General features: G+C 49.1%; 2 protein-coding genes and 1 long non-coding RNA gene across 13 annotated transcripts in view; 1 reads left to right on the top strand and 2 right to left on the bottom strand.

Annotated features, from left to right (window-relative positions):
* The window catches only part of ABL2 (ABL proto-oncogene 2, non-receptor tyrosine kinase), a 49,093-nt gene extending 33,432 nt beyond the window's left edge, over window positions 1–15,661 (top strand). For 7 of the 8 annotated variants that reach the window (XM_082054450.1, XM_082054453.1, XM_082054454.1 and 4 more), the window contains 9 exons: window positions 304–599; window positions 1,245–1,517; window positions 2,340–2,424; window positions 4,080–4,257; window positions 4,885–5,069; window positions 5,366–5,518; window positions 6,898–6,987; window positions 8,242–8,415; window positions 9,031–15,661. In XM_082054450.1, the coding sequence (XP_081910576.1) occupies window positions 304–599; window positions 1,245–1,517; window positions 2,340–2,424; window positions 4,080–4,257; window positions 4,885–5,069; window positions 5,366–5,518; window positions 6,898–6,987; window positions 8,242–8,415; window positions 9,031–10,724 (3,128 nt within the window). In that variant the 3' untranslated portion in view covers window positions 10,725–15,661. The remainder of the gene's footprint in view (window positions 1–303; window positions 600–1,244; window positions 1,518–2,339; window positions 2,425–4,079; window positions 4,258–4,884; window positions 5,070–5,365; window positions 5,519–6,897; window positions 6,988–8,241; window positions 8,416–9,030) is intronic. The other variant, XM_082054457.1, reaches the window with a different exon arrangement.
* LOC309440610 lies at window positions 1,383–8,221 on the bottom strand. Of its 2 annotated transcripts, none has more exons than XR_014184228.1 (3): window positions 8,067–8,221; window positions 7,744–7,886; window positions 1,383–1,474 (listed from the first exon to the last, which is right to left on the bottom strand). It is a non-coding gene; the product is annotated as an uncharacterized lncRNA (long non-coding RNA). The 2 variants fall into 2 exon arrangements; XR_014184229.1 differs by having other exon boundaries at window positions 1,464–1,500.
* A 137-nt stretch (window positions 15,662–15,798) lies between the features above and the next one.
* TOR3A (torsin family 3 member A) lies at window positions 15,799–22,899 on the bottom strand. Of its 3 annotated transcripts, none has more exons than XR_014184227.1 (7): window positions 22,559–22,897; window positions 22,114–22,227; window positions 21,107–21,372; window positions 20,300–20,475; window positions 18,391–18,515; window positions 16,502–17,931; window positions 15,799–16,112 (listed from the first exon to the last, which is right to left on the bottom strand). XR_014184227.1 is itself a non-coding variant. In XM_082054467.1 (7 exons), the coding sequence occupies exons 1-6, from the start codon at window positions 22,842–22,844 to the stop codon at window positions 17,681–17,683; spliced, it is 1,218 nt and encodes a 405-aa protein (XP_081910593.1). In that variant the 5' UTR covers window positions 22,845–22,899; the 3' UTR covers window positions 15,799–16,112; window positions 17,674–17,680. The 3 variants fall into 3 exon arrangements, 2 of the variants coding, with proteins under 2 accessions (XP_081910593.1, XP_081910592.1); XM_082054467.1 differs by having other exon boundaries at window positions 17,674–17,931; window positions 22,559–22,899; XM_082054466.1 differs by having other exon boundaries at window positions 15,799–17,931.
* Between the last annotated feature and the right edge of the window lie 2,916 nt (window positions 22,900–25,815).

Raw genomic sequence — 25,815 nt, 5'->3', positions numbered from 1 at the left:
TCAGAGGCTTCAAGAAGGATACAAACCTCATCCCTCCAAGATAAAAAGTCCTTCTAGTCTAAAAAGCTGGACTACGGGAAGCTTTTTGAGTTCAGTCACTCACACTGCAGAAAATTAGGGAAAAGTATCCTAAGTATTCCATCTGAAACTTTACTTTGTAAATACTTTATATAAAGCAGTGTAGTTATAAGATCACTGCTACAGATGTTTATTGTTAAACCCAGGCTTAGTCAGCTGATGGTGAGTGTATCTCTTACTGACACCTGATAGATTGCACTGTGCTTATTTTCTTTCTGGTCATAGGTGAGAAGTTGCGAGTCCTGGGTTACAACCAGAATGGTGAATGGAGTGAGGTACGTTCGAAGAACGGGCAGGGCTGGGTACCAAGCAACTACATCACGCCAGTGAACAGCCTGGAAAAGCATTCGTGGTACCACGGGCCAGTGTCCCGCAGCGCAGCGGAGTATCTGTTGAGCAGCCTCATCAACGGCAGCTTCCTGGTTCGTGAAAGCGAGAGCAGCCCAGGGCAGCTGTCCATCTCGCTCAGGTACGAAGGACGTGTTTACCACTACAGGATCAATACCACCTCAGATGGAAAGGTGAGGATCTCTGGATAATGCTGTGGGGAGAGGAAATAAGGATATTAATTAAGAGGTGGTGCAGAATCTCAGGTTGCAGACTGTTAAGAGAGGGGTGTATGTGAGAGAAAACAGGTCCACTGGTTGATTAGTATAAAAAAAGAACACGTATGCTGAGAGTTTGGTGGTAACTCATTGAACAGCACTTTGGAAGAAGCGCAGATGCTACTTTTCCTGGCGGAAGGCAGCTAGGGAGCAAAGCAGTTGTAGTTTGATGCGACACCACTTAGAACAAGCAGAGCTTTGATAAGTCAGCAGTTTTGATCAGCATTTTTGAAGCCTTGATCAAATAGCAGTACCATGTGTTGAGTGATGCAGACATTGGCCTTGCAGTTGGCTGCAAGAATTGCAGTTTCTAGTCCTGTAAAGCGTGAGGCAGCAGACAGCACTGCTCTCAAGTGATAGCTTAGATCTGGCTGCCTTCCACAGGTAAGAATCCCAAAGATTAACATTCATTTGCCCAGCAACACAACAAATATTCCAAAGTCTGGATCCCTTACCTTTTTTCCCTTTTAAACTTGCTAGAATGTTTTTACCTGTTTCCCAGTGTTTCTGAGAGCTTCCAGCTGCCTTCATTTAAGTAGATTCCTGGCTTGTTCTTCACAGGTATATGTGACAGCAGAAAGCCGTTTCAGCACGCTAGCAGAGCTAGTGCACCATCACTCGACAGTAGCAGATGGACTGGTGACAACTTTGCATTACCCAGCACCCAAGTGCAATAAGCCCACTGTCTATGGAGTGTCCCCCATCCACGACAAGTGGGAGATGGAGCGGACTGACATCACCATGAAGCACAAACTTGGGGGAGGGCAGTATGGCGAGGTGTACGTTGGTGTCTGGAAGAAATACAATCTCACAGTTGCTGTGAAAACATTAAAGGTGAGTTTTCAGATTGTTTTGCGTTGTTTGTTTAGTTGCCATTTATGATAAGGGTAAGGAAATTGTAACATTCTCGGTTATACCTCCTAATGATATGAATATCAGCAAATGGACTGTGCTGATATGCATAAAATCCATGCTTGAGAGTAACTTTGCAGAGCAAAGCTTATCAAACTTGCACCAGCGCATGTGGCTTAGAAACAAATTCGAATTTGCCCAGCAAGCACCTGCAGGAACTGCATATCCAAGTTAGATCTGTACCATTTACTTACCAAGTCCTCTTCTCTCAGAAGAGCCATGGAAGCTTTAAGAAATCAAAGGTGTTTGAAATAGCTTCTACAACCTCTCCCCTACTCCTGGAAAAAATCAGCTTCTCCATTTATCTTTCTTTTCAAAGCTTTCTGTTTAACATTAACAGCTACAGTTCAGGGGGATTGGACTAGATGAGCTTTTGAGGTCCCTTCCAACCCTAACATTCTGTGATTCTGTGATTCTACATACCCACTAAGTAAGGGACCTTTCAAGCGTAATTTTTATAACTTGTTAGGGGAACTAAGTCAGTGGCCCTGACAATCTTCCTCTGACCAGCCACAACAGCTATGGAACAAGAAAGCCCAGCACTTTCTGGGTACTGCGGATCTGTGGCTTGGCCACGCTGCAGGCCAGCCAGGCAGCTTTTCGGGGGTGTTGTATTTTGCTTTGGTAAAAGCCAAACCAGCAGAATGGAGTTAAGGATTCCATCACTGATATTCAGCTCAGATACATGGTGTTCAGCAGACATGATAATGAATTGTCCTTTCTTTTGCCTTTCTGTTTATCTAGGAAGACACCATGGAGGTGGAAGAGTTCTTGAAAGAAGCTGCTGTGATGAAAGAGATCAAGCACCCGAATCTAGTGCAGTTGTTAGGTTAGTGGAATTCCTTACTCTTTCCTTTTTCACTTGAGTTTCTGCCAAAATGAAATCTATCTTGTTTGAAAACAGTGGCAGATTTTCTGTATTTACATAACCTTTTTAATCAGGTCAGGTTATGGGGTAGTATTTTTGACAGCTTATTCCCTTATGTAATATTGGAGCTAACAGACACTAATTTTAAATAAATCATCAAATATAGTCACTTACATTAGTAGACAACTTTGCTGTTGATGCATGACTATGCGTTATATAAAGTTTGCGCCTAGTTAGTTTGTGCCTTAGATATATTCCAGGGTTCAGTTATCAGGGCCAGATTCCTTTTCTGCTGTGTTCAATCAGATTTACAAAATTATTTTCCATTACTTATTTTTCTGATAGAACAGAACAAAATTATAAGAAAATTATAAGTGAAAGAAAAAATATATTCGAAGCACAACAAATACCGTTCTCTATACTCCTTAAATCAGAGATGTTTATAGAAAAGCTGCGCTGAATAGAACAAATTGGTCTGAAATTAAGCAGAAGACAGACAGATCACTGCTGCTATAAGGGACTCTGTTTATCACCAAATAAGTGCATGAGGTCAAGGCAGTGGAGATGCAGGTTGGATCAAACAGCACATGGATGGAAGAAATCTGCAGGCCTTACAGCGTGGCTGTGCCCCGTTTGTTGAGCTGGCACGTGCGTGGTATGAGGATTGCTATTAAATGGTCTGCATAGCTGTTAATTCTACACGTACAAAGATTCTTATGGAGACACCCTAAACCTTTACTAGTGCTTAGTTGCCTCTAGACTTTTGCTGTTTTCAGGAGCAAAGCTGTCAAGCCAAGCCTAGAATGAAAGGAGAAATGTGAAGAATGTGAAGGCTTTTAATAATGGCAACTATTCTCATTTAAGAAATGGGCACAGATGAAGTGGCTGCCCAACCCTGTCTGGTTACATGAGCAGAAACTAAAATATTTCTCATCAAAGAGACGCATTTTTGCTCCTTCTGATGTGCAGTGTAGTTGTGTTTCACTCCTGTATGTGTGTAATGGTATAAAGAGACATTCAGCAGTGCTGCGGTGGGAGCTGGCAGAGATTTGACATGAGTATCCTGTTGCCCTCCTCCTCCACTTTGCAGATAATTGCGGTGACTGTAGCGAGTAGTCATCTGCGGAATGTGTGAGAATGCTGCTTTGGGAGCAGGTCCCACCATGCCGATCCCTTCCCCTGCACACATGGGAGTGCTCCACATTGCTCTGTAGTGACATGGCAGTCTGGAAATCTTGTCAGTTGACAGGTACCTACGGCCAGTTGGCCGCTCTTTAGCTTTATGAAGGAGGAGAGGGCAAGAAAAGCAAATCGCATGCATTAAAATTTCATTCTGCAGCCCTCCAAAGAACAGATATTCTTTATGTATATTGCATAGAAATAGCAACGATAGACATGTTTCTCTTTATCCATAAAGTGGATGGACAGATAAACAGACAGAAGCACTGAATTTTAAGTTGGGCTGCATTGATCTGGGTCTTGTAGATGGAAGTCTCCATGTTTTGGAGAAATGCTCCTGGTTACAAAATGCAACAAATGGCTATTAAATCAGGAGTAGTGCTAAGCTAGGGAAGAATGGGAAGCTTTATTCATATGCTCCCCCTCCTCCCTGCTAGGTGTGTGTACCCTGGAGCCTCCCTTCTACATCGTGACAGAATACATGCCCTACGGGAACCTGCTGGACTATTTACGGGAATGCAACCGGGAGGAAGTGAGTGCTGTGGTGCTACTCTACATGGCCACCCAGATCTCCTCCGCTATGGAGTACCTGGAGAAGAAGAACTTCATTCACAGGTGAGTAAAATCACACTGAGCTGGTACAATCTCAGATTGTAATGATGAACAGGCCACTAGCATGATAGCCCAGGAATTCTATTTGGGGATGTTTCTTCCAGATTTAGGTTTCACACTGGGGTATCCATTGGCTGTTTTGGTTTCAATAGTGTCTTGCAATTCCTTCTGCCCATGACTTTCATAGCAGACTTACAGTCTTGTGCCTAACTGCCTGACAGCTATGGAAGTTGGTGGTGTCCTGTTCCAATGCACCCTCTTTGTGTAGGGCATTGTCAGTCACTATGTTCTATTTTAATCCAGTCAGATAAAGCCGTGCCGTAAAGCTGTTACCAGTGTGTGACGAGATGCTGATCTCATCCTATTATTAGGAAACATAAACTTCTCATCATAAATGCTATCATTACTGGAAATTTAATAGAAAATGAACCCTAATCTTGACTTACTGATTGATCCTAAAAGTCCACTCAGTGCCTGACACTGTTGGGAGCAAAGCTCATGTGGCCGTTGCTGCATAAAGAGGGTGCTTTTCAATTCAGAAGGGATGGACAGGCTATGCAACCAGAAGACTATATTCAGAAGCCCAGCTCTTGCTCCAGTAAAGGAGTTTGCTTGTTTTCCTATACACAGGGACCTGGCAGCGCGGAACTGCTTAGTTGGAGAAAATCACGTGGTGAAGGTGGCTGACTTTGGCTTAAGTCGGCTTATGACTGGAGATACCTACACAGCTCATGCTGGAGCCAAGTTCCCGATCAAATGGACTGCTCCCGAGAGCCTGGCCTATAACACCTTTTCAATCAAATCAGACGTGTGGGGTAAGAAAATTCCACTTCACTGGTCTGTTCTGTTTTGTTTTGTTTTTCTTTGCCAGCCTAGACAGTAACTTGCTTTCTGGCTTGGGCAGAAACATGTGGGGAGGAGACAGTCACATGCCAGGCCACAGCTTCATGAATCAACAGCATTTTTATCATGTCGTGTCTTCATCTAGACTGGCCTGAAATATCTGCAAGAAAGAGATGCTGCCTCAAGCTGCAGTACAGGCCACAATGTCACGAGCAACACAAGAAGAGGGCAGATGTATGACCAGGAATTCTCCTTTTTCTAATTCCAGCCTTTGGGGTGCTGTTGTGGGAAATTGCCACCTATGGGATGTCACCATACCCAGGCATTGACCTCTCTCAGGTGTATGATCTGCTGGAAAAGGGCTATCGGATGGAACAACCCGAGGGGTGCCCTCCAAAGGTTTACGAACTGATGAGGGCATGTGAGTATCTTCTTCCAGTTTGGGGGACAAAGCGTGGGAGGGGTGGGAGAAATCTGTAGTTAACTTTGAAGTCCTTGCTTCTTATGTGCCACTTTGTTAGCTAATGTGGCCCTGTCACCTGAGATGGTACCTGGTTACTGATGCAAAATGAGTCTGGTCTCTAGGGAACAAGAACTGTCATCTCTGAGTACAGCTAGATAGCACTTAGTTGACAAGGTGTTGCACAAAACACATTCTCCAAGCACACCATGAAAAGCTCCCTAGTGCTTCATAACAGACTGAAAAACCACTAATCTAAAAATAAAAGATACAGGAAGAGAGCAACAGTGTTTAAGAGCATTGCCGATCTCCTTCCATCCCACAAGAGCAGAGAATATCCTGGGCAAAAGGCTGAAGATCCCAGGAAGCAAACCAGGCCGTGCTGCTGGGTAAGGTAAACAGCTCTGAGCAGAGAGACCCTGTCAGTGTGGCCAGGGTGGGAAGAGCCTCCTTGATGCTAACTCAGGCATCTGTGTGGCCCTCAAGGGACAACACAGACAAACTGGGGTGTACGAGGCCATTCGGCAGCCTGTCTCTAGCGATGCCTGATCCCCAGCGTGTCAAGGAAAGTCAGGGTGGAACTTCAGTTATGAAACAAAGAAGCTGGGTAACAATGAAGGATATTGCTTCAAAAAAAAAAGCCAAAACAAAACCAACCTTCAGAAAGCTGACAAAAGCAGGAAATTCATATAATATTAATGCCACCTAAAATGAGCAGAATGCCAGTCACTTTCCAGACACTATGGTGATATGAACTGAAAGTGCTTCCAGAACACATGCCCTTAGTGCAGATTTCTAACTACAGAAATCACATTTTTTGTCACGATACCCTTCTGTAACTTTCCAAGCTCCATCACAGACCAATGCACTCTCCTCATCTTTCTCCCACAGGGTGAACACATTCTTCTTTTGGAAGGCTCTGCCTGAATTTCAGTATTAAGAGCATGTGAGCAGAATGTTTGTTGCCTGGAACTCTGCGCACACAGTTATCTGTGACTGGGCTAGATGTGTTCAGTCCAAACAGCCAGGGTAGCAAACATGGAATTCTTTGCCCAAGAAATTCAGAGAGAGGAACAGGTAGATGAGAAAAAGCTGTGGAGTTGGCAGAGAACGGGGATTTTTAGAATTGGTTCCTTCTTCTCAAGATCTGTTTGTTAGGATACAGTAAGGTGACTCACTGCTGCTGTGAATTAATATCTGCAAATGACTCTAAAGCCTGTTCAGTAGTAGGACATTGCACCTGACTACAGTTGAGGAAGCTTAGGTGCTTTCTGTCTCTTTGGACAGAGTAAAAAGTTATCTTCAGGCACTGAGACTTCCTCTGCTTTCTCACGTTACAGGTTGGAAATGGAACCCGCCAGACCGACCATCCTTTGCTGAGACCCACCAGGCTTTTGAAACCATGTTCCATGACTCGAGCATCTCAGAGGGTGAGAGTCTGTGTTGCTTTATTTCTGCAGGTCATCCCTCAAGTGCTGTGTCCTGTGGATGGGCCTTCAAGGCTCATCTGCTGGCAGTGGAGGTTGTGATGAAGCTTTATCCCTTTCTTAATTTCTTAACCATAAGTGGGTAAATACATTCTCTTAGTCGCTGCACAAATACTGAATAAATTTTAGAGATACACCAGTGCAGGGGTCAGTATAGTTTCCTTTGAGCCCTAAGATGCCAAAGAGTTAATTTAAAGAATATTGTCCTCTCTGTTAGAGGAAGTCACTTGTTTCCCAGACTGAAGAGTAAGGAATAGCGAGTGATACTGAGAGAGAACGATGTATGGGTATCACAGTCCTTCGCTGATGGCAGCAGTTAGGTCATGAAACATTATTCCCCAGCCTTCATTTTCAAAAGGCGTGCCTTAATCTCTGGATTTTCTACCTAGGTACTTCTAGGACCTAATCTGTGCAAATGAGGCCTCAAATATAATAAACTAATAGGTAAATACTAGTGAGCAGTGTGATATTAGAGAGCAGAGAAGCAGAAATGTCTAAGCATCTTTCTGAATTTTTAAATTAAATATTAACTGACCCATCCATTTCCCTACTACAGAAAAAACACATCCGATTGAATTCTACCAGGGAGGATCTAGAATAGGCACATGGAGTGACCCACACAAATGCCAACCTGCATGTGAACAGGAGGTTGTGGGAGTTCTTCTGGCGTGGTGATTTTTTTTTTTTTTAACCACTTACCTTGCGTTGTTGGTGAGACGGAAACGTGCAGCCTTCATTTCCAATAGGGAGGTGCGGTATTTTGCCTCCAGCAAAACGGCTTAGATCCAGATTGAGAGAGGACGCAACTTTTGGGGGAACTCAGGAGCATCAACAGGAGGCACCTTAATTAAAAACAGAGGCAAATGCATTCAGTGCTGGCTTTGGCTCTTGAGCAGCCCTTAACCCCAGAGAGAGCTGGGTTCATACTAGACCTCTTGTACACATCCTACCACTGGGCTTTTTTGATGAATTTATGAAGATGTGGATGAGTTTGAAAGCATTACAAAAAACATATTACTTACGCTGATTACCTCTGGATTTGAGGACAAACTAAATCCATAAACTATGCATTTCTCAGTCATGTATCTCTTCTTGTCAGTCTGGATTTGCAGTGAAGACCCAGGTTTTCTTTTCCTCTGCCGGTCTCTGTTCCTAATTTTCCTTTTATAATTTTCTTTTTTTTTATTCCCCTTGCAGAGGTAGCAGAGGAGCTTGGAAGAACAGCCTCCTCCTCATCCATAGTTCCTTACTTGCCCCGGTTACCCATGCTTCCCTCCAAGACCAGAACGCTGAAGAAACAGGCAGAGAACAAGGAGAACATTGAGGGAACACAAGATCCAGCGGAGCACTCGGCTTCCAGCTCAGCACCAGGTATGGGCACTGGGACAGTGGCAATGAGGCCACCTGCTCTGGGACAGGCTTGCTGCTGGTGTAAATGGCCAGAGAAACAGAAGGAAACCGACCAATGTGACGTGGGTAGGTGCTCTGTGCTGCTCTGTCATTAGGGCTGTTGGCCACCCCGGCAGCCCAATTACTTATGAACAACTAGAAAACAATACAGCTTGTTTAATGTTCTTTCAGTAAATCCCATTGTATTTTTTCTTTTAAATTTAGTTTTGCTGCTTCTTTTAAAAACTATAGCTTCAAAACTAAATTTGACAGTGTAACAAGAGATTTTCTTTTATACTTACTGTATGTGGGAAAGGAGGAGAAACGCTACAGGAAGGGAATAAGAAACTGTAAGAAAAGAACAATTTCACTTTCCCCTGAACTCTCTTCTAAGTAGCCTCCCCAGTACAGATAACAGAGAAACAAACTCAAAAGCACACCAGCCACGCACAAAAATGTAAGTGCTGATTTCTTCTCTCAGTCTCTTTCTGCAGAACGTGGGCAGCTAAATACACCAGGCCCGTAAAGCCCACGGCAGGACAGGGAGGCAGAAGTAGAAACTGATTTTGCAGATTCACACTTGTTTCTTCTGTCCAGGTTTTATCAGAAGCACGCAGCCAAGCAGCGGGTCTCCCGCGCTGCCTCGCAAGCAGAGGGACAAGTCGCCCAGCAGCCTGTTGGAAGATGCCAAAGAGACCACTTTCACCAGGGACAGGAAAGGTGGCTTCTTCAGCTCCTTTATGAAGAAGAGGAATGCTCCCACGCCTCCCAAGCGCAGCAGTTCCTTCCGGGAAATGGAGAATCAGCCCCATAAGAAATACGAGCTGACGGGTAACTTTTCATCTGTTGCTTCCTTGCAGCACGTGGACGGGTTCTCTTTTGCTCCCGCGCAGCAGGACGCAAGCCTGGCACCACCCAAGTGCTATGGTGGGGGCTTTGTGCAGAGGACCTTCTACAATGATGACGGCACTGGTACCGGCAGCGGTGGGGGCGTAAGCACCGGTGGTGGGTGGTCGGGCATCACTGGCTTCTTTACACCGCGCTTGATTAAAAAGACACTGGGTTTACGACCAGGAAAACCCACTGGCAGTGAAGAAGCTTCAAAGCCTTTTCCAAGGTCAAACTCTACATCTTCCATGTCCTCAGGGCTCCCAGAGCAGGATAGGATGGCAATGACCCTTCCCAGAAATTCCCAGAGGTCAAAAATCCAGCTGGAACGGACAGTGTCCACCTCTTCTCAGCCCGATGAGAGCACAGGGAGGGCCAGTGACCTGCTTCCCAAAAGGTTTGAAGAAGGCCCTGCTTTGACCAGAGAGAGACCAAAAGCAAAACTCTTGCCGCGGGGTGCCACAGTGCTCCCCTTCCGAACCCCATCCGGATCGGAAGAGAAGGAGAGCCCAGGGCTAGCAGCAGCTCCTAAGGGCAAAGAAAAAAACAGTGGCCCACGGCAAGGGGCCCTTGAGGATGGCGAGAGACCGGGGTGGTCATCTCCAGGAAAGGCTGCAGCAATACTTCCAACCACTCATAACCACAAAGTGCCAGTCCTAATCTCACCCACTCTAAAACACACTCCAGCAGACGTGCAGCTCATTGGCACAGACTCTCAGGGTAACAAATTTAAGCTCTTATCCGAGCATCAGGTCACTTCTTCTGGCGACAGGGACCGGCCCAGACGGGTAAAACCAAAGTGTGCTCCACCTCCACCACCAGTGATGAGGCTCCTACAACAGCCAGCTGCCTGCTCAGATGCAGCAGAAGAGCTGAGCAACGCGGCGGGAGCGCAGCACGGACTGGATTCGAGCGATGGGAGTAAGAAGGCAGCAGCAGCAGCACCTGTTGGTGGAAAATCTGGGAGGCCCGTGATGCCTCCACCTCAAGTGCCTCTGTCATCGTCTTCCACCTCCCCAGTAAAAATGGCCAACGGCACGGCTGGTGCAAAAGTAGCGCTAAGAAAGACCAAACAGGCAGCCGAGAAAATCTCCGCAGACAAAATCAGCAAGGAAGCGCTGCTGGAGTGCGCAGATCTTCTCTCAAGTGCCATCGCCGAGCCAACACCAAACAGCCAGCTGGTGGACACGGGGCACCAGCTCCTGGATTACTGCTCAGGCTACGTGGACTGCATCCCGCATACACGCAACAAATTTGCCTTCCGGGAAGCTGTGAGCAAACTGGAACTCAGCCTGCAGGAACTGCAGGTGTCCTCAACAGCTGCTGGGGTCCCTGGGGCAAACCCCGTCCTTAATAACTTATTGTCATGCGTCCAAGAAATCAGCGATGTGGTGCAAAGGTAGCTACTGTCAATCTGGGTAAGAGAAATACAGGCGGGGAGGGGGGGGACTTTTTTTCTGTACTGATGCTTTCAAAAGGAAAGACTGATACTTGAGTATGTGAAGTACCTCAGATCACTGAGTTCTCCTCACGTTTACAGGTTCATCTCAAAAAAAAAAAAAAAGAGAAAAGGGGGATGGAAGGGGTAGATTAAAGCTGTAAAGGGGCAGAACATCAAGTGTCTGTCCCTACCTTGTCACTCTGATCTGCTCAGTGTGGCGAGGGAAGTCTTTGCTCTTCCCTCGGAGAGGCAGGAGAATCGATGGCAGGTTCTTGCTCTGGGAAGGACAGTTTGATGTGTGATAGCTGGAGTACTGGAGTGGCTGCAGGCTGCGCGGCTGTACAGATCCTCCCCGCCTGCACAAACACACGCTTTGGCCTCCCGACAAGGGGCAGGAAAGGCCCTGGGGCTGCCATGGTACCAACCACCGAGCAGCCGGAGCTGGAGCAGCTCTGCAGGGGGAGGTTGCGTGCGGCTGGGGGAAAGGTCTAATGCACTGACAGTGTTCAGAGCTGCTGGAGGTGGATGCACTAGCCTGGATGATGGCTTACTTCCACAGCGCTGCTGCTGCTGCTGTAATGAGAACTGCAAAATTAAGTTAATATATGAAACTCTCCCTTTTCCCTCCTGTCCACCTCATGTTCTCATCTTCGTTGTATCAGAAGCGTCAGGGATGCTGGGCAGACTTACCACTGGAATACCCCCTCCCCACCACACAGCCTTTGCTCAGCTCTTACCTGTTTCTAGTGGTCTAGCACGGGTGCTGCTTGTTGGTCTTTTGTGAGTAGTTTGGGGCTCTTGCACAACTTGCCAGTGTTGTTATTGAGGGTGGGTGGGTTTGGTTTTGTTTTTTTTTCTTTAAGCTCTAGTTTGTTTTTTACCTTGTTACCAGGTTGACTCCCCAGTTCAGTTCCATCACCTTGAGGACCCATGGTAGGTCAGGCGGAGCCTCTGCCGCTCCTGGCTGCTCTCCACATTCCTTTAGCAGCCGGAGAGCCACCCGCCCACCGCGCACCCTCACTGCTGCAGGGTTGCCGGGGCCTGTCCCTACTCCTGATGTAACACAAACACTTCACGCTGACAGTGTCCTGGGGTTTGTTCTAGTGCTTACCCGTCTCACAGGTGTTCTGCCTGCATGTGAAGGTGACTATGTATGTCAGCATGTGGGGAAATCACAGCCATCTTTTTTTAATTTATTGCTGCAGTTTAAAGGTTAGATCAGAATCTCACGTTAAGGCTCTACCCAGTGAGCTCCCACAGGGTTACAGTCGCTGATGTCTGCTGCCTACTGACAATCCCGGGATGAAAGCTGTCATGTGCTTGAAGTTGTCTTCCTTGGTCCTAGTGCTCTTTGTAGCTGTCATGAACTCAAAAATCTGATTTTCTGTGTATACGCACAGCTCCCCGAGATGTACATAGACTGGCGAGTAGGAAGAGCTCAACTCACTGTTAGTTTGAGAGAGGAAGAAAACAGGCCTGATACCTGGTTCCAAATACACATTACCCTGCATGCTGCTGCTCACTTCACACTGTTGGTGATGCTAGAGGATCTGGCTTGCTTTGCACCTTAAATCTCCTATTTTTGGCTAAAATGCTTTTTTTTTAAAAAACTCGTTTTTAAAGTGTGACTGTGCTGCTTTTAGTTTGAGCATTTAGAGTTGAGCTGGGGCACAGGTGTGAATTTAGATGGGCACTTATGTTTCTCTAGACACATCACCCTGTTGATGCTTGAACTCAGCTGGGCTGTCTCACTGAGCGTCCCTGTTCTTCCCATGGAGCACAGTGAGACAGTGGCCTGAAAAATCTTTAGAAATGGGCTGGTGTCTGAGAATCCTCATTTTATTACTGGTCTGTGGTAAACAAAGTTGTGTCACAATGCATGAATGTGCACCGGTGGAGCAGCATGCAAAGCAAAATGGACCACGTGAACTTCACTGTCCCAAGTAAGTGAGATGGTGAGAAAAAGAAAACAAAAAGCAATCCCTCCACCCCAACTGACAGGCATTAAAGTGAATTAATTATTCCTACAAGTCAGGCTTTTTCCCAGTGAGCTGGTGCCTAAGTGGAGACAAAGGAAAGTGCAGCGTGGGTTACTCATCCCGACTTAGCAGCACCAGGCCGGCCCAACAAAGCCAGCTGTCTGGTTCTGCAGGAGGATTTTGAGCTTGCCTGGGGTCCGCAAGGTGAGGCTGAGTGACAAACCCTTATCTTGTAGACTTTACTGAGGGCTTTTGTGGTTTACCTTATCTCTTCCAGTCATCTTTATGGAAGGTGTGTATCCCACACACTGGACTGACTGCCTTTGGAGACAGGACCTGCAGAGGGGAAGAGGCTCGTGGTGTTGCTTCACGTGGCTTTTTAAACAATCGGGAGCATTGGAAAGGCATGGGAGCTTTCCTTGGGGCAGAAAGACAGACAATCGTGTAGTTTCATCATTTTACTACTAAGCTTAGGACAAACAAGACTGAAACTGAAGTGATTCTCAGGGGAAAGGTATTTTAACCAGAAAATTACAAGGATCTTAGGATCTTTGTCCAGTTCTGATGAGTATTTTGAGAAAAAGCTTTTTTTTTTTTTTTTTTCTGAATGCCAGTCTTCCAGAAAAGCTGCAGCAAAAGTGATAGAACAGCAACCAATTCCTGGACTTTCTAACTGCTCAAACTCCCCTCTTTCAGCCCTTTCTGAAGAAACCAACTGTGCCCCAAGGAAGAACTAACTGGCCCCCCCCCCGCTGCTCATCCCCAATTCCTTGCAGATGCTGCGTGGTTTCTCCCTGTTCCTGACGGGGTGGGCAGTGGGACAGCAGTGACATAGGCTGAGGTGCAAAGGGACCTTTGGAGGTTGTCTGGTCCAACAGCTGCCCAGGACCATGTCCAGACAGCTGCTGAATATCCCCAGGGATGGAGACTCCACAACTGCTGTGAGCAACACAGAAACCCCTTCAGGTCTGAGCCCTCCGGGGGAGGGAACACACACAACAGAGGAATTAGGGATTTGTCTGTCATCACTCCTATGGAGAGCGTTTTCTCTGCTCTTACCTATTGTCTGACATCAGGCAGGTAGACAGTGGCAGAGGTAGAGCTCATTTAACGCTAGGGGTATTTTTTCGTCCTAAATAGGAGGCTGCAGGATTGCTTCTGCTTCCAACCTTCCCAAACTGGAATTTTCCCCTGCTCTCTGGTGGGAGAGCAAAAGGACGGGACCTGGGAAAGTTGGTCCTGCTCTAACTCACCCTTCAGTTCTTCTTTCCACAGTTACTCTCCTAAAATTGTTACTGTTCCTTCTCCCTTTTGCTAGGCTTGGCTTTCTGTTCAGCCTTAAAGGTCTCTACTTTAGCAGCTTCCCTGCTTTCCACCTTGCACAGTATCTTCAGAGTAACCCGAGGATGCTGGAGCCCCATTATTTGTGAAGCGCAGCACCTCGCACTCCGGGGTTTAGGGCAGGGACAAAGTGTAATCTCCTGTTGTTTCCTCACTACTGTCTGAAGCCTCATGGGGTACGGTGCAATTGCAGCCGGGCTCTCTCACGTGCACTATAGAATGGGCTGGAATTTAAAGCAGTTGTCTCTGCAACAGGGGACGGCATCACACAGGGCCTGGTAACGCCAAGCACAAAGCACACGCTCACACGTGTGAGCCGACATGGGGCACTTTCTCTTCCTGGCTACTGTGGGGAATGAGCCGACTCACAGGTGCAGTTCTCTCTTCCTGCGCCGTACGCCCTTTTTAACCCCAAAGTGGTACACTCCGCTGTCTGACTGGCAGCACTTCAATTTTATCCTATTTTCATTAGTGCAGACAGGGGTGAAGCTGAATTAAGAGTCTGGGTCTTGGGACTACATCAAATTTAGCTGCTGGGAAAGCGGAATTGAACGGAGCAGCGTTGCTGACGCAGAATGCAATGGGGGAAGCGGGGGGGAAGCTGTCTGTTCCCGTCCTCCTCACACAGAACATTTCTGCTGAGCACCCCTTGTGTCAGGGAGACGCAGTCAGTGTCGGCACGCCGTCAGGCGAGCTGCTGCAGGAGCTCCACGGCACACGGCTCTGCAGGCAGCAGGGACCAAACCCCACAGCGGGGGGCAGCAGCTGCGCCAAAACTGCTGCGTTAACAGAGCAGCCCCTCCCTGAAAGGCAGCGGGTGCGAGCAAGCAGGATGGGTCACGCTGTGCAGTCACCGAGCAAAGAAATCCCAACCCCAGTGTCTGTACCGCTTACCTGAGGCAGCTTCCCCAGCAGCTGAGGTGCTCGGCCTTGCGCTTGTGGGTGCTCTTGGGCATCATCAGCCACTGTGACAAGCACTAATGAATCCAGAAGATCGGGTTTGCAAATATATCAGGCTATTGTCTTTTTAAAAACACTCAACCCAGCCCCGCTGCTCATCAGTAGCCAGCAGGAAAACCAAGGGGTAGCGACTACAGCACACTCGGAAACCTCCCAGTTCAGAGCGGGGTTGTGCTCCAGTTGCCTGTAGTGTAGAACAAACCTTCAGCCTGTTCCCTGGCGGTAGGAAATACGAGGTTACAGGACACCTGACTTACAATACCTACACGGTAAGAAATGTCTGTACCAAAGGAGGTCGTTCTTCTACGTGTGTCGGCACGCTGTTTGTATCAGTAGTGAACTCATTGAGGGCAGGAACGGATTAAAATGAAACACATTAATCACCAATCACTCTACCAGTGTTGTCAACTGTTTTTTGTTTTTAATTGTTATTGTAATATATTTTGGTTGTTTTTCTAATTTAATTCTCTCACTATCGTCTGACTGTGAACTGCGAACAGTGTTAAACTTGATGTAAATAAGGCCCTTTGAAGGGCCTCTTTGCCTGTCGTTCCACAAAGTTTTGCCAATTTGCATTTTGTTTTAAATAAAGGTTGCAATATTTTATTGGCAAAAACCACTTGAGTATATGCTGCTTTTTTGTTCTTAAGGAATATTTGAAGCTGCTCAGTACTAACCTGAACTTTGTTATTTTGAGTAGAAAGGACAAGATGATTATAAACCTGTTAAAAAGAGAAATAATTTAATTCTGCCAGATGGCAAAGAAAAGCAGTATCTTTATTTATGACTCTCAAATCAAACAATGTTGCTGTGGCCAGAGGAGAGCGGTTCTTGCTTTTGGGGTTGCATAAGCAAATACTCAATTCTCAAACATACGTGTGACCTGCGGAACGCAGGGTCTTGCATCAGCGGTTTGACAGTTGCCCTCAATAGTAACAGCACCACGTCCTTAATCAGTAACAGAGTAAGAACCGCTTCACTTGCCAACTTCATACCAGCCCGTGAAATGGCTGAGAAAGCCCTTCCTCTCAGACAGCATCAGCCTGGCCCGCACAGCTGAACAATCTGTACTATTTAAAAAAATATAATCACAGGTTATCCTGGTTTATACAACCTTCTAAGCAACTAAACTTGAACTAACAACTTTCTAAACTTATTGCCCAGGTTATGAAATGCAACCCAAATTGTATCTTTCTGTGGATTTTCACCCCCCGCCTTCCCCGGGCACATCTCCCACTGCTCTTGCCCAGGCTGAAGCTCTAGGTTTGACAATTCGTGATTAAGAGATTAACCATAACCTGAGTCTCAGAAGTGCTTGGTAACTCCATGCACTGAGACTAAAGGTAAGTTCAGCCTAACTCTGCATCAGCTGAGCAGTGAGGAAGCAGCTGCTGTGGACTGTGAAGCCTCAGTAGGTAACCAGAGGGAAGCACCAACTCAGAGCCTGCAGGACTCGTACCTGTGTCTGGTCAATCTTTCTCCAGAGGCCGTGCTGCTCATCACTGGCACCGCAGCGAGGTTCAAAGCCTAAAATAGATCCAAGGTCCAGCCACGGGGCGTGCGGGGCGCTGAGCGCCGTCCTTGGCATGTGCAGTGTCACCTCCTCGCCCGGCCCCGCTGCGTTGGAAGGGAGTTTTGACCTTAAGGTCACAGAGTGATTCCTGTAACACTGTTGAAATTTTTTTGGTCCTGCTGCAACATACTTATCAGCTGGCAAGTACCCAGACAGCAAACAGCCCCTTGGTGTAGTAAAGCTGATACCAGCCAAAAAAACACACCACACAACATACTGAAAAAAAGAAAACGCTTACTGCATCCTTCAAAACCCAAATTCAGTTGCAGCCTGTTCCTTCAGCCACCATCCTCAACTGTCCTTTGCCCTTGAGAGGGGAATTAGTCTCCCCATTTTCATTTTGTGGTGAAGTAAACAGGCTCTTCACCTTAGAAGATGAATTTCAGCTGAAGTTCACCTCATGCCCACAGCTGCTTCCATACAATGAAAGACTCCAATGAGAAAGGGACACTCCAAAGCGAGCAGCTTTGGATTTGACATCTCCAGAGGAGATTATTCAGTCATTTTCTTTACACAGGGACCTCCGTGCACAAAGCACAATCCTGGCACAGGCGTCCCCGAGCAGCAGACACCGCATGAGTGCAGGAGAGAAAAAACACTCAGCTCCAGCATAACAGTTCTGTGCAATTTTGTAAAGTGGCAGAGACACACGGGGACAGGGATGAGGACGTGGCTTCTGCTGGACTGTCTCAACAGGACCAGTCTATCGAAGGCCTTCATTACATGGTAACGAACCAAGGCCTTGGACATCCCTGATCATGTCAAAGCATCTGTCAGCACAACCAGATCTCTGCTTCAGGCTACTACCTGCTAGAAGAAGAGACTTAAACACTGGACAAACTTCAAAGGCAGCCAAGCACAGGCTGTCCCCATATCCCAGAAGTAAGGCTGGGCTGGGTGCACCTCCTTCCCCACAAAGAGCCCTCGGGGACACAAGGGGTTAAGTCTCTGTCCCTGTGCCAGCCCAGGGCTGGGTAACCTGCTTCCCTGACCTTGTGTGAGGGGACAGAACCACCTTCACCACCACAGAACCACCTTCACCACCAGCGCAGTCCCACCTGGTGTTCAAGGAAGGAAGTAACTGATGCGCTGGGATACAGATTTGCAGCCCTGTGCAGAGAAAAGTTTCTCCTCTTTGGGGACGAACACCATCATCCTGGCCACCTCATCAAGGGCTGTCTCAGTGTATGGAAGCCCACGGGCCAGGAAAGCATCCCGCGCGCAGAGCTTCACGTGGTGGTGCTCCAGGGGCAGGAACGGCACGAGGAAATCAATGAGGTTCTCTTCCAGGAGGTGGCTGCGGGCGTAACCGTTCTCTGCAGCAAAACACGAGACAAAAAACTTCAGAAACTTCATCCGAGAGCTGGCAGGTCTCTGCAAGGCAAGGCTTGTCTCTGAAGGGGCTGTCTTGGCTTGCCCACCCATATGTGGTGGGAGACACCCACTCAAAGAGCTGGCCAGCACTTGGTCTGCACACAGAACATCACTACAGCTTGGCCATCTTGGGCCAAGAGAAGCCTGAGTCCCCAGAAAAGCCCTTGGTACTTCCTTATGGTGTTGGGCTCCCTCTTGCACCCTGGCCATTTTCAGGGGTGAAGGGGACAAGGAGCCACAGCTCCCTCCTCCTGTGCCTCACTGCTCATGGGGCTGTGCTAATGAGGATGAAGGGACTCCCATCGCGAATAACCCCAGGGCAGGGCTGGAATAAAGGCTCCTTCTGCAGCACACACACCCGCGCAGCGCAGGGTGGGTGGGACTGCGTAAGCCCAGCTCACCTGCAGGCTCCAGCAGCTCCAGCCGCAGCCGTTGCTCCAGGAACTCCATGGAGATTTCCTCCCGTGCCCGGCCAGCTCGCCAGAAGTCCAGGGCCACCTCATTGATGGCATTGCCGCCGAGATTGCTGCAGACACAGAAGGAAAGTTATTGAACCATGCCATCAAAGATGAACTGCTGAGAGCTGCCAGCAGGCCTCTGCAATCCTATTGACAACAAAGGATTTGCAGTGTAGGATCAGCATCTGAAATACTGGCACAGGGAGAAACCAGCTTCCTTCCCAAAGATCCCCTTCCCACACAGCTATCACCCATCTCGCCAGCCCAGTCCCTGGGGCAGCTGCCTTCTCCCCCAGGCTGGGACCAGGACCCATCAGAATCCTCCATCAGTCCTCTCTCCTGGCTGGATGTCATCGACCCTGCAGGTGACACTTGGCTCCACACCAAACTCTCAGCATTCCTGAAAGTCCAAGCTGGAGGGCAGAGCACTGGGCAGGAGTCCCACTAGAAGTAAAGGTCCGGAGCAGGGACTCGAGTGCCAGCCCAGCACTTGGCAAAGCACCTGCTGCAGGAGGGACAAAGCAGCGCAGGTCCCACGTGAGGACTCTGCTGGACACCCACTTTGGGGGCAGCTCTGTGGTGGGGGACATGGGTCCCGATAGCCATTAAGGCTCCTGGGCAGCCCCTCACCTCAGAAAGCAGTTCAAGGCCATACAGTCCCTGAGTGCTGGTGTGGGGTTTGCAGCAGCCTCAGCCAACAGCCCCCCAAGTGCCCCACCACCAGTGAGCTGGCAATACTGGGAACCAGCTGGCTGCAGGGAGGGGACACAGAGAGGCGCTGGGGGACACAGATCTTGCACCCATCTTTCCTCTTGTGTCAGAGGCTCTGAACCCGTTCCCCAAATGGAAGGGAAAAAATTACAAAGCCACCCCTATTGTCCCTCAGCTCATGCTGATGCTGCTCCCACCCAGAGCACACGAGGAACAGCCCCTTCTGCCTGAGGACAGCCAGCCAGTCCCATCCCATCCCTCAAACCTGGCCAAAGCTGCAGGGCCAGACCAGTGTCCCAAAAAGCCCTGGGGCAGAGTCAACCCTCCCCACAACAGGTCTGTGTCACACTGCCACCACGTATGATGAAACCCCTCCATGATTACACACTACTGCAGTTCAAGGCACCCTGCTCCCCTCTGCTTGGTGGCACGAAGGGGCTGGCACACAGGACACTGGCCCAGTGCCCCACTGTCAGCCACCCCTGGCCCCTGCATGGCTTTGGCAGGTAGGACACAAGGTCAGCTCCGCACAGCTGGCAGCACGTCCACCCTGCCCTGAGCAACAAGGGACAATCTGCACCCTTGACCACGGCTCCTGCCGGAGACCCACGCAGGTAGGACTGAAACGTGGTCAGCTCCTCAAGCACCGGGCAGAGCCAAGCCAAAGGGTCTAACTCCTAAATTGAAGGGGGTCCAAGATACTAATATCTTCTTAGCATTTCTCACTAGCTGCTTCAGACGTGTTTACTTCACATCAATATTGAGATGTCCCACTTCTCCACCTAGATGCATCCCCCCTAGACCAGAGTCAGGGACAGTATTCGCAACCAACAGCGAGATCTCCCTGCTCAGCTGTGCAGGGAACACCACGCTAGCTCTAACTCACCAGTTCCTTGTCTCAAAGCCAGGACACTGGCCCAGGTGTCCCAGCTAAGCTGGCCTCAGCTCCTCCTACAAATGCCTTGAACCCAGGGAGGATGCTCAGCATCAATAAGCAAAACTGACCATGGAGGCAAACACCTCTTGGAGGAGCCAGCATCTCTTTCCCCTCCTCTGCAGCCTGAGCCCCTCATTGCACATCTCAGGATAACACCCATCACCACTTTGTTCCTCCCCACATCCTTGGGGGCCCAGAAATCACCTGAGGAAGAGGAAGATGGACCTCCGGTAATCCAGCTGGTCCTTGTTGTCATACCGAGCCATGAAGGGCTTGATGGCATCCAGGAGGCTGAAGTGAAGTTTCTCTGCCTCATCGAAGATGAACAGGGACTGCTTGCAGAGCTGCACAGTCTCACTTATCTGCTTCTTCAGCTGAGCCTGCAGAGCAGCAGGGAGGGCTGTGAGCAGCCCAGCAGCTGTTGCTGCCACCAGATCACCATGCAGGGGCTGAGCCTGCATGGGTTAACCCTGGCAAACAGCTACGCACCACACAGCCACTGGCTCCTTCCCTCCCACCCAGTATGACAGGGCAGATGATATCTAGAGCAAAAGCAAGAAAATGAGTAAATCAAGCTAAAGATGGTTTAATAGGTGAAGGAAAGCAGAACAAGAAAGCAAGCAAGCAAAGCAAGTGATGCAAAGGCAACCATTAATTCCTGCCACTGACAGCCATCCAGTCTCTAAGTAATGGCTTCCTAATCCAGAACCCCCCCTTCCCCTCAGTTTTTATTGCTGAGCACAACAGTAAATCAACATGGAATACCCTTTTGGTCAGTTGGGCTCAGCTGTCTGGTGTGTGTACCCCCACCCTACTGACTGCAAGATGGAGTGGGAGAAGGAGAGAGCCTCGAGGCTGCGCAAGCAACTGCGAGGCTGTGTTAGCAACTATGTTCTGCTCACAAATCCAAAATACAGAACCTTACAGCTGCTGCGAAGGAAATGAACTCCACCCCAGCCAGACCCATACACTGGACCGTCCCCACAGCAACACCACGTTGTCAGCTCTCACCTTGTACGAGTCCACGTATGTGTGGTGGGGGAAATGGAAGAGTGAGATGAACAGCCTGACACACTCGCTCTTCAGCCCATCCCGGTATAGGTGACTGGCCAACATCCGGGCCACGAAGTTCTTGCCTGTGCCGGACCAGCCGTGGAAGGAGAGGACCAGAGCCTTCTGCGGCTGTGGGCTCTGCAGGAACCCTCGTACTGCCTGGACAACGACTTCTTTGGCCAAGTGCTGCCCGTGGAGCTGCCCGTTGAGGTCTGCTTCCAGCCCTGGGGGAAAGGGAGACAAGAGCTCAGCTTTAACTTGCAAGCCCAGCTGCTGCTGCAGGGGGGAAGAAGAGATAACCTGGCAGGCACTAAGCTCATGCAGCCCTGCTGGGGGGCTGCCTGGCTGAGAGGGGTCTGAAGTGGCCTTAAAGCCACAGGGTTAATGCAACAGGCTGCCTGTGCTGCTTGCATCAGCCCCTGACAGCAAAGAGACACAGATTTTCCACTGGCTCCTTTTTTCCTTTGGGAAGAGGAGCAGGTATTTGGTGACTGGAGAGCGCTGAAGCCCATGGGCCCCCATGAGCTCCTGGCAGAGGGTTACGGATAATAGAAATCTCAGGGACAACAAAACGCAAAGGCACCCACACAGGGCTTAGATGAAGGTCTCAGTGTGCCCTCCCAACCTGGGGCTGGACATTGGGCCAGTTTGGGTCCCACTGCACCTACCTGGGAACTACTGTGTGAAGGCAGGGCTAGTGGCAAAAGGGAGCACACACACTGCACAGCGAGGAGCAAACTCTCTTGTGTCTCAGAACTGCAAATGCCTTACGGGAAATGGGACTCAGCTCAGCCCCTCACCCTCCTACCAGCTCAGTAACCTGCTCAGAGGTGCCTTTTACTTCTATCACTTGCTAAAATACACTTTTCTTCAAAAGAAAAAAAAAAACACAAACAAAAGAAGAGACAGTAGGGAGAGGCAGCAGGGACAAGCACTCCTTGGAGTCTCCCAAGCACAGCACCTACCTGTGATATTGTTGACTATCCTGCAGTCTCCTGTCTCACAGCACTTGCCGAAGGCGCAGTACCACGTAGAAAGGATTTCCAGGTAATCCTGACCCACCAGAGGCAAGCTCCAGCCTGGAAAAGGCAGCAGTCTGAGCAGAAATGTGCCAGCAAGTGTCCTTCCTTTGTATTTTGTATGGATGCTCAGCTGAGCCCCGTCAACAGCAGCCCTCCTCCCAGGTGCAGGGGATCAGCTGCTGTGGGGAGGGGAATCAGGGCACAATGGGCAGCAGCTCACTCAGGTGGGCACAGAGACCCCATATTTGGGGTACACAGAGTGAGGAGGGAGATGCCCGGAGCAGTGACCCTTGGGAAGGGAAGGGCAGCATCCCCAGGGACTGGGGGACGTGGGATGTTTGGACCCACTGGGTCCTGGGAGAGGGAGAAAAAGGAGGAAGGTGCTTACCTGGGCCAGCACTGGACTCTTTCTCTTCTTCCTCCTCCTCTTGGCAGCCCTCATGCCACACCTTGCACGCCACGTACTGCCAATACTGCTTGGAGAGAGCACCCACAGCTCCCAAATGCTTCTTCACAGCTTCATACTTTGCCCTGCCCCACAGTCCCCCCTCTGCCCCGGGGCCCTGCTCCTCTTCCCAAGGCCCCTGCGGTGTCCCCCGGCCGCCCGAGCCCCCCAGCAGTAGCAGCAGGCAGCAGACCAGCCCCAGGGGCGCCGGGAGCCTGACCCGGCCCATGGCGCTGGGTCAGGGATCCCCGGCAGGGTGGGAGCGGAGCCGGTCCCGGCTCTGTTGGATGTCCGCAGGCTCCTGGCCTCCCTTAAACCTCCCGAGCTGTGATCTCACTTCCTGGCTGCCGGCAATTGGAGTCATGGGCGGGAAGCTGTGCGGTGGCGTCACCGCCACGGCCTCGTGTCTGTCCCCTGTCCCACGGGCAGACAGCGCCGACCTCTCCTGCACCCAAGTGCTGGGCTTGACCCAGATCCGGCCAGAGCCGTTCTGCCAAATCTGGCCTTGTTCCTGAAAGGAGGCAGCAAGCACCCTCTGGTCTCTTGTTCTGCACAAAACTTGGACCCTGTCCTCTCCCCAGGTCCTGCCAAGCCGCACAGGGAGGGGAGGCGAGAGGCTCATCTTCCAGCTGGGCTGCAGAGCTGTCCCTGACACCACGACCAGCCCGCTCATGCCGAGCTCCACCACCGCAGCCCTCCGGCTCTGGCCACCACAGCGGGAAAAGCTGCAGCACCAGTGACAAATGCCCAGGGAAGGCAAATAATCTGTTTTCTAAGTAGCCTTCCCCCCACAATGGAAGTTGTTGTTCGTCAGGATCATTTCCGAGGGGACACAAAAATAACAGGCACAAACAAGGGAGCAGGAGACGGTGGATGAGTCAGAGCAGGAGCACAGGGAGCCGCGATGTGCTGTGCATGGTGCATCTGCTGCTGGCAGCGCTTGGGGTTCAGTGGAGCAAGGAGAGCAGAGCTCTCGCAGAGCAGTTTTGTTGCTGCTCTGGGCTGGGCTTGCTGTGCCACACTGCGTGTGTGTCATTCTTCATCTACCCCAAGAAGTGTTGCTGCTTACTCTGATATCAGTGCATCTTTGTGCATGGGTACATCCAAATGTTACCACAGGTAGGGTGGGCTCCACTCAAGCAGCCAGGAAGGAAAAACAAAATCCAGACCAGCACAGAATCACCGTGAAATCACATATGAGAACTGAGGCACAACTCATTACCAGCACCGAGCTCACCACTAACAACCAAGCTGTAAAAACCCCTGTGCAGAGATACACATGAACTGCTTGTGCTTTAGCAAGAGATTCTAGGATCCCACGCAAAGCCTGGCTTTGATTTTGGAAACAGGCACACACACAAACCCAGCTGTGGGAGGGAGATGAAAACTGGATAAGCTCCATGGAGCTTGAATTTTCCCTTAACCTGTACCCACTGCTTGCTTACTGTAAGAGACTAACACCTCTACAGGTTACTGAGCATCAGGACAAGTCCACTCACGACGCATCCTAACCAAGACAACACCAAGATGTTTTACACATGGAAAGAATTTCAAGGTTATCCCACATGCTCAGAAAAATAAAAATAAGAAGGACACTAAATGCAATTCCTCCAGCCTGGCAATTCACGGGTTCAGGTGGATGAGCAGCAGGATCCAGAACCAGAAGCCATGGAGCGGAGCATTATCACCATCTACAGGTGGCTACACAAACTGCACATCAGCATTAAAGACACTGGTATTAACAGAATCACCCCCTCCAGCTTCAAAAATTGTCAGTGAGGCTAAAAGCTTAACACCAGTTGCAATAACTTAACCACAACTACAACCAGTGCACGTTAGAAAAGTTTAAAATCGAACTCACTGTAGCTATAGAAAATCAAACTGCTATCAGTCTTTCTGAAAATTAGTGGAAGTATTGAAACATTTATAAAATATACACATTTATAAAAAAATTCATAGCTGTAATAACATTCAAACTCTACCCTCCCAGTGATAAGTGCTTTGGCTGAAGAGAGCTTATCAAAAGGGACAGACTGAATAACAAAAATAGATGTTCTCATGATCCAAAGGAAAAAAAGTCTGAAAAAGCAAATTTTGAAAGACAACTGACTGTCCAATACCACACCAGCTCCAGGGTACCACAGCGTCATTCCTGGGATGTCAGCTTCACTCGAACATGGCACACTGTAAAAGCTAGAGGGGAAAAGTAGCGGGGGGTGTGACTAAAAATAAATTAAAAATAAAAACTCCACCCCATGAATAATTCCTTTCCCTCTGCAGGGCCTCAGGGAGGAAATTATCCCCAAGGATTAGAAGTGGATCTGCAGGAGACTGGAAGAGATCCTAGTGCCCAACAGCGAGGAGAACTCGGTCCTACCTGACTTTGGGAAGGACGGGGCTCAGAGGCACAGCAGCAAGTGCCCCAGTACAGCTTGCAGGGATTATATCCCCAATTTGTTTTTTGCTTCCTGTGCTGAATCTCTCTCACTCACTGCAGTATTTGGTAATCTGCAGCTGACAGTTTTGCTAGAAGAGGCAGCTGCAGAGATCTGCAAGACCCCAGAGATGAGCTGCACAGCTTTTCACCTCACGGCTGGTTATTCCAAAGCAGTTCTGGTGAGCAGCGGCCACCTGATTAAAAATCCATGATCTCAGGTCCAGTCAGGTCTCACAGCACAGGAATCATCTAAAAAGAAACAAGAAACAGCACCACGAAAATGCAGTTATGCCTGGCTCATTCAGCCCCACCAACACCACTCAGTACAAGCCAACTCTCAGAGGGAAGCTCGCAACCCAGGATTTTGTCATACACGCTGTATCTGCCCAACAGAGAAATGCCACACATCCCCCCTTTTCTGGTTTTTTCCAGTTTCCAGGCAGCTATTCCTTCTGCACATCCCTAAATGAACTCTGACAGAAGGCAGGAGGAGTGGAGTCTCCCTCCAGAGCTCAGTATAACACCGCTATGGATTAGAACCCTAAATAAAAGGAAGATGTGGAATAAAGGATATAAGGGGAGTCCTCTCCCCTCTTTCCTTTATTTTTTTCCCCACAAAATCCTATTCCCAGTCTCTTAAAATATTGAGACTCCATAGAGAAAAAAACAACAGAGCACCAGTCCCACACTTGGGATATATGAAATAAGAACTCATTTTCATTTCTAATTTTTATAATCAATAACAATTTGTAGGGAAAGAAAT

This window comes from Streptopelia decaocto (genome assembly GCF_964273445.1).
Source record: "Streptopelia decaocto genome assembly, chromosome: 5".
In the NCBI taxonomy this organism is placed as follows: domain Eukaryota; kingdom Metazoa; phylum Chordata; class Aves; order Columbiformes; family Columbidae; genus Streptopelia; species Streptopelia decaocto.
This window is presented reverse-complemented; position numbering and strand designations above follow the sequence as displayed.

Coding starts and splice junctions, on each gene's coding strand:
- TOR3A (XM_082054467.1), bottom strand. CDS start 22,844: ATGGGCCGGGTCAGGCTCCCGGCGCCCCTGGGGCTGGTCTGCTGCCTG. Junction 21,373..22,113: donor GATAGTCAACAATATCACAG/GTAGGTGCTGTG, acceptor CCTTTCCCCCAG/GGCTGGAAGCAGACCTCAAC. Junction 20,476..21,106: donor CATACGTGGACTCGTACAAG/GTGAGAGCTGAC, acceptor GCTGCTCTGCAG/GCTCAGCTGAAGAAGCAGAT.